This window comes from Dromaius novaehollandiae, chromosome 6, assembly GCF_036370855.1.
Source record: "Dromaius novaehollandiae isolate bDroNov1 chromosome 6, bDroNov1.hap1, whole genome shotgun sequence".
Classification (NCBI taxonomy): domain Eukaryota; kingdom Metazoa; phylum Chordata; class Aves; order Casuariiformes; family Dromaiidae; genus Dromaius; species Dromaius novaehollandiae.
This window is the reverse complement of record NC_088103.1, coordinates 46,808,668-46,816,081: the sequence shown is the minus strand read 5'-3', so window position 1 is coordinate 46,816,081 and position 7,414 is coordinate 46,808,668. Positions and strand designations below refer to the sequence as shown.

At 43.0% G+C, this 7,414-nt stretch overlaps 1 protein-coding gene across 2 annotated transcripts in view; it reads right to left on the bottom strand.

Annotated features, from left to right (window-relative positions):
* Positions 1-537: 537 nt before the first annotated feature.
* The window catches only part of DOCK1 (dedicator of cytokinesis 1), a 299,358-nt gene continuing 292,481 nt past the window's right edge, over positions 538-7,414 (bottom strand). For both annotated transcript variants that reach the window (XM_026115844.2, XM_026115845.2), the window contains exon 52: positions 538-1,876. In XM_026115844.2, coding sequence (XP_025971629.2) covers positions 1,781-1,876 — 96 coding nt within the window. In that variant the 3' untranslated portion in view covers positions 538-1,780. The remainder of the gene's footprint in view (positions 1,877-7,414) is intronic.

Below are 7,414 nucleotides of genomic sequence, written 5' to 3'. Positions count from 1 at the left end.
GTTCCCAGTCACAGGCTTGTGTATGTGTAAAACACAGATGTGTGCGAGTATTAGAGTTTATGATTTTGAACGTGCGATTGGAAAGTGCTACTCTTCTTCAAGGAGTCTTGCAGGGCCAAATTGTAACACCTGCTTGCACAAGAATTTATTAAGGACACGCGAAAACACACACTATATGAGAAATACAATTCGCAAGCATGGAGTTAAAAGGCCTGTGTGAAAATCTGTCTCTGTCCTCTAGAAAGGAAATGGAACAGAAATGAGAAAAACTCACCAGCATCTCAACACAATCTTCAGCAGCAACAGCATACAAAAATGTGTGTTTACAGTGTTGAAATGTGTGTTTTATTTCATTACTGCACATATGTAAGAACAAGCATACCGGTGCTGTGAAAGACCACAGACTCCTCCAAAATTGTTCCAAAAACAAAACAAAACAACGTGGGTGTACGTGTATCTCTCTATTGAGTCCAGCAGCTCCTGAAATTCTGCAAGAAGGATGAAAAATACCGAGGAAATGCATTTTCTTAGACAAGCTTTTAAAATAATCTTTTATTTTTTAGGTCAGTGGTATATTTAAAAACAACCTATCGTAAGAGTATAAAGATTGTAGATAGTAAAAAACAAGTGTGATGACAATAAAAAACGCTAGAGTATGAAGTTAGTTTCCTTCCTCCCTCCCAACACCTCACCCCATCATTGTCCAATATTTTTCAGAGCCTAATACCTGAAAAAAAATTAGCATTTTTTTACACTCTCAGCAATTAAGAAATTAAAATATGTAAGGCATTATTTGCAGGTACATTAATTCGTTATTACATGAAAAGCAGGCACCATAAAAATTAAACATTCTAAAAACCATCATATATACAAACTCTGTACAGAATGATGGCACAAGGACAAAATGATCCCATTCAGTTCATCCTAATCCACAAGAAATATTACACATTAAAAAAAAAAAAAGAAAAAAAAGAAAAAGCTCTTCCCAGTCTCATATTCAACCGTTTGGCTTAGAATGACCACAGATCCTCTCTCTGCACACCTGGTTTCTTTTCCTATACACTCGTGCCTGTCAGTGCCTAAAAAAGTTGCCTAGTTTAAAACTGATCAACACCAAGAACAGCCAACTGAATGAACAGGTAAATGACGGATCACTAACAACTAATTTTAAAAAGCCCATCAACAGTCAGCTTATTTATAAGACAGAACAATTTTTTTTTTTAAAAAAAGGCATTTCACAAAGAAGCTGTGCCTGATTTTAAGCCCTGGGCGTAGGTGTTATTTGAGGAAATCCTACGGCAGCTTCTCATTATGGCGAAGCCTAATCCAACGTGCGCTGAATTCAGCGTGAATATTGCCATTGATTCCTATATACACTGAAATTAGGTACAAAATATTCAACTTGCATTTCAAACTCCACAGCTACCTATGTGCTTTAGGTACAAAATACGCAGCTCTCGTTTTAATCTCCACGGCTACCTATATGCTTTAAGTTATTCGGAGTAATAACAGAAAACGTTCAGGAACGGGTGCTGTCAGTCGAAGGCTCCTGCTCTCGCGCAGAAAGCCGGATTGCTCCCGAGCCGCGGGGGGAGCATCCCCGGGAGCGGGGCTGGCGCGGCGGCGTTCCCGCGCTGCCGGAAAGGCGCTTCCTACCCACTTAGAGCATTGCACTACGAGTTAGATACGGCACACCGGAGTGAGGTAAACGTTACGTATCTCAGAGTACGTCGGGAAATGAATTGTTACAGCTTCGTCTTTGGAAAAAACGCCTCCTTCTTCACTGGACGATCCCGGAGTCGACGGAGGTCTGCTTCCGAGTCGTCTTGGGAGGCGGAGGCGGGGGAGTTTTGCTGGGCAGCGGAGGTGGCAGGTGCTGGAAGAAACGAATTTCGGGTAGAACATGTTACCCACAAGCAGCTTTCCAAAACATCCCATAGTTCATGTACAACCGCGAGAGACAGCGGCTAAGTTTGTAACCACCTGATTTATGAAAACTTCTCAGAATTTGCTATTACAAAGACCGAATGCTCCTTGCCATTAGCTTAAAATACAATTTTTCTGACAATGAAAAATCTCTCAAGAGTTCATGATTAATTAGCTCGGTATTTCAGGAAAAATCTTTTGAAAGCACTGGCGAAGTTTATAATTCCACAGTTTATATCATGATAGAATATCGATTTCTCGGTCTGTATTGATTGCCCTCAGCCCCTAAGCACTACAGAGCTTAAAGGCTACGCTCAAGTAACGGCTTCATTACTTCTCCATTATTTCTATATTTCACACTTTTAGAACACAAGTCATTCTAAAAAATAAAAAGAAACTGTTTAAATAGGCAAGTATCTTACAATTTACCATTATACAGTCAGCCATGTTTAAAACGTTCAAATCAGAAACCCAGACTATTTAAAAATATAGGTTTTCAATCCCTTCATGCATTATACAACAGAACAAGAGTACTCTTGGATTCTCCCGCTAATTAGACAAATACAAAAAAGAAATTATTATGGAGATTAGACTTTTTTTCCCATAAAGTTCAGCCATACGTATGATAAAGCGGGACCCGCTTCAGCAAGACCAAGGACACTGCAGATTTGCTTCTGGGCTTTGCAGTCGGGTTTGCAGCAGCCTTGGGCTACGCAGCCATTACAGCTTCTCCATCAGCGCACCGACGCTCTCCTGCAGCGACACGCTGCACAAATACTACCTGCTAGCGCTGGACCGTCACCGGGGCTGTTTCCAGATAAAAGGCTACGGAAACGATAGCCGCGTGCAAACGCTTTAAACCATCCCAGAGCACACGGTGCATCTGCCACCTTTCCTTGATCACTGCCACGAGAACAGTGCGCGGGTTTGCAACGGCTTAGGACTATACTGCATGCGCCGTATTCGCAATATTCCTACTGGTGCTGCAATTTCTACTTGAGGTCATATTTACGTGAGCGATTTTTTTCTCCCTTACTTGGGCCCTCTGTAAATAGAAACTTTTTTGTTAAGGTCTTGGACGAAATAATCGGTTATTTCTTAAGCACAGCAGCATACTCAAACTGCTACACACACAGCTCTGATAAACCATGTGAAAATGTGCAATTTTAAGTAACAGCCTTTAAATGATATCCACAGTTGCTACCCAAAAACACAGTGGTTCTGGATGATGCCAGGATATTTCACAGTCTGGTCACTACCAAAGTGGTAAAGTGATAAATGTAGAGTTTTACCAGATTGGGTAGCTTCATTAAACCTCGACCAAACAGCAAGATAAGCTCGTCTACTGGCAGAGCCAGGAACATTGGGTTTCTGCTGGAAGAGCTTTCCTGTATCCTCGCTGGAAAGACATGTTTTCCCTTCCGTTTGAGCATCTTCCTCGTTCCTCCTGGCTCCCCGCCTTGGCAAGCAAACAGGGATCACCAACTCTTCTTGGGGAAGCAATGCCCCCAAATCTGTCCCTGTCTCGCGCGTGCCCTCGCCTTCGCCCGTGACCATAAAATACTCTGCATCCACTTGGAAAACCATCGCTTTTAATCCGCTCCCGGCTGAGAAACTGATGACCAGCAGCAGGACGCTGGAGCTTTCGGCACGCGAGCGGGGGAGCTAATCCTCCTTGGAAGGGTGTGTTTGCAGTCAGAACGGGTAAAAAACGTCAAGAAGATGTCAAACAGACATTGACAGCTTAGGCTCCCCATCTACCAGGGGAAGCTTCCTACACGCTAATGAAGACAGGAATTAACATATTTGGCAATGGAGACCTTCATATCGACAGTCCTGTTAAAGTCTCTACCACCTCTTTTGAGGAAACAACCAGATTCCTAAATAAAGCTTGGAGACTGTAGAAGACACCGCTGCTGGAGATGTACCCGGAAAGAAAACGGGGCTCAGAGGAAACAGCATTCATTTTCGATAGCAAACTATACACAACTCGTTTCTGATTTACAATGCAACACAGTGCACAACGATGTATGAGTCAGAAAACCATGTCAACGTACTAATATGAAAAGCAGATAAAGACAGACTCCTACTTTACTAAATGCAAAACTGAACTTAAAAAAAAAGCCACTTCTTTTCTAAGTATTGTGGCCAGACCCATGAAATACTGGCTCTGCTTGACCAAATATTTCCTCAACCGGGTATGTTAGGTCAGCTCCTGAATCCCTGTGAAGGCCCCTAGGTGCTGGGTGGTCAGGGGTTACTCAACCTCACACATGTAATGGTGACCTGCACTTTCATATTGTTTGAAAAACTGGCCAGCTGCAATCATGTATTCAAGCATGAGTTTATGGACAAGACTTTTGGAAATACTGGCTATCCTCCTTTACAAATGTAAAGAGGATAAGTATTGAATCAGTCCATTAAAGATGACGGTGATGCATACATCAGCATACAACATATATGAACTCCTCACGTAGAAGACACTGATTTCAAAACGCAGATAATCTAGGTACCCCTGTAAAATACACATTAAACATGTGTGTACACAAACATACACATTCCCTCAGTGTTTTCCTCTCAGATATCTTCAACTTCATATTTATCATTAGACGAAGCCAACTTTGCTGATAGCATCATTTGTGAGAAGCTATTTGGAATTTAACTAACATTACATTGGCAATAATTCTCAATTCAATTAGATCAAGGGCATTTCTCAAACAAATGAGCCCTTCATATTGATCACAGAACAATCAAATTATCCCTGAAAACCTGCTACTAAAGAGCATATATAATGCAAATAAAATGAGAATAAGCTAAATATATATGCTATAAATAACAAGCACAAAACCTGCAAGAGCTTAGATTCTGCAAGCAAATTAGGCAGAAAGAAATAACAGAGATAGGTAGATAATTATTATAATTGAATTTACAATTTCCATTAGAAAGTAGGATAAATTTAGTACATGTTCATTTATATAATAAGCTACCACTGAATATATTAAGTAGGCCATGTAATGCTAGTCGGGGCACCATCACTGAGAGATGAGCAAGACCAAACGTGCCGGTGCAGAACTGGTGCAAATGCCGACCTGGCCGGCAGCCCAAGCGCCGAGATGCATCCCCTTATGCAAGCACAGGGTACCCCAAAGCCCACCTCCTCTCTCCCTCCAAGATCCACCTCGGAAAATTACTCTCACGCCTACAAAGTTCTTTGCGCCCTTAGAAACTTTGAAATAGAAAATGAAGTTTCCAACTTTTTTTTTCCTTTACATTTAATTGGGAGCGACTTTGCAGAGCTCGTATTTATTTTTCAGCGGTTAATTGTGAACCCTGCAAGCCTCTGAGCATGCTTTTGCTTTCTGAGACACTGACAGAGGCTGCTGGTTCACCGTCAGACCTTTTTTGGGCAGACTCCCTGACTCACGTGTACCTCAAGGGAAGCAGAAACCTTATGTAAAAGGCACATCTGCAACACAGAAGCAATCTGTTCCTTCTATTCCAAACATTAAATTGCTCCCATTTGTTTGGGTTTTTCTCCCTGATACAGAAAAGAAGCAAGTCTAAAAACATTTGTCTCCATTCGTTTATAGAAAGAGACTACAGTACACTAGGCACGTCCAGGATACAGGAAAAATAAAGAAGACGAAAATATCTTTACTCTGTGAAGAAGCAAAACATATGAGATTTTCTTGGTCAGAAAAAACTGTAAAAAAAAAAGCCACAAACAAAATTTGAGATGGAACCTTGTGCCGTTATTGCAGAAGAGATCCCTTCCTCCACATCTGTTTTTATTGACATTACGTGGTCACCAATACACTGGCTATGGAGATCCAATGACAGGCACTATTTAAGCCATAAGCAGTTCAAATGGAAGGCAATCAGGCTATCGCCTACTCGGTACTGTGCAAACGCTTCCCAATATTGGGTTCTGAATCGCAGATTCTCGCTCGTACCATTGGTTTTAGCAAGGAACCAAGTCACCTGGCAAGCAGCAACCTGCAAAGTCTCGTTATCTGCATAGAAAAGTAACACGTAACGTGAAGTCTTGCAGGAACAGCACTCGCATGCCAAAAGGGTGATAACGCTCCAGATTCTTGGCTGACACCATCAACACAACTCCACTAATCTAAATCGAATTATAGACGTTTTAAGCTAATTGAGTGCTCGGCCCAGTGTGTAAGGTTACGTGGGAAGTACTGGATGCAGCCATGCTAGATGCTTATTTAAACTCTGTTTTCGTACTCCACGTACTACAGCTTGGTCTGACTTTGCACCACCTCCAAGAAGCGCCCTTCCTGGGGACTATCTTGAGGACAGAAAGCAATTTTGGGTGTCTTGCTGTGCTGGCGCGCCGTGTTGCCTCCCGCCTGGCACGTGCTAAGCCCACTTCCTCGGGCAAGGGCAACAAGCAAGGGCTTCGACTCAGCCGCCCCTGCCGCACCACCCGCGTCTGGCTGGCAGGTTGTGCAGAAGCCCAACTTCGACGCCCGGGTGCCGAGCAGCGCCGTTCCCCGGAGCTCGCGCGGGAATTTTGGCAGCGGGCGAAGGGGGACTGGGCAGAGGTGCTGTGCAGCATCCGTGTTAGAGCACATTTAATACAATTTTACACTGCTAAAGCCCATGCTGCACATGGAGTCTTAGGACTTCAGCCCATGCTGGCTAACTCAATTTTAAAAAGCATGATTTTAAAAAGCATGATCTTTCTTACATCAGCACACCTCCGGGGTCTTGTATGCATATGTGAATACACTAAAAAAAAAATCGAATCCCACTGGTGTTTTGGTCATCTTCTAGCTACAGAAAGCCCTACTCCCATAAGTCTGGGTTAAAATTCAACTTTACACGTAGAAACATGTGTCTGGTCGTTGTTTCCTGAGAAGGTGGATTCCATGTAAGCCCTAGCACCGTTGCTTGTCTTATCCAAACTTCTCTTCCCCAACACCTTCTCCTCACCCACCTCCACCAAAACGTTCTGGCTGGTCTTCCTGGACTGCCTCGTCCATCCCTCCCGATGCTTTTTCAGACCTTGAGGTCCCATGACTACAAACTTGGATCTATGCCTCCCATGTCAGTCTTGGCCATCAACTCTCATTCATCACAACAGAGGAAAAACGGGTTTTCTTTTGTATCAGCGCATACAAAACCATCTTGGGTGGGAAATATCGTCTGGATACAGAACATACTTCTATGTGTCATGGGAAGCCTGGGGTTCAACCAGAGGGTCCTGTTTTTTTAAAAATCTGGAGTATCAGATGGAATAGGGTAAGTTTATTTCCATTTGTGACCAAACACAGAGCATATAGTCAAGTTTCTAGTGTTAAAATTTAATAAAACTGATTTTTTTCCCATTTCACGTTTTTCAGCTTTTCCATGAGAGGCTGCTCATGCTAATGCTTCCCTGCCCCAGGAGAGACCTGCAGCAAGCCTTGAGCCCTCTCCCTGCAGCTATCCTGATCGAGGGCAGGGCAGCGGACAATAACCTCCCGAG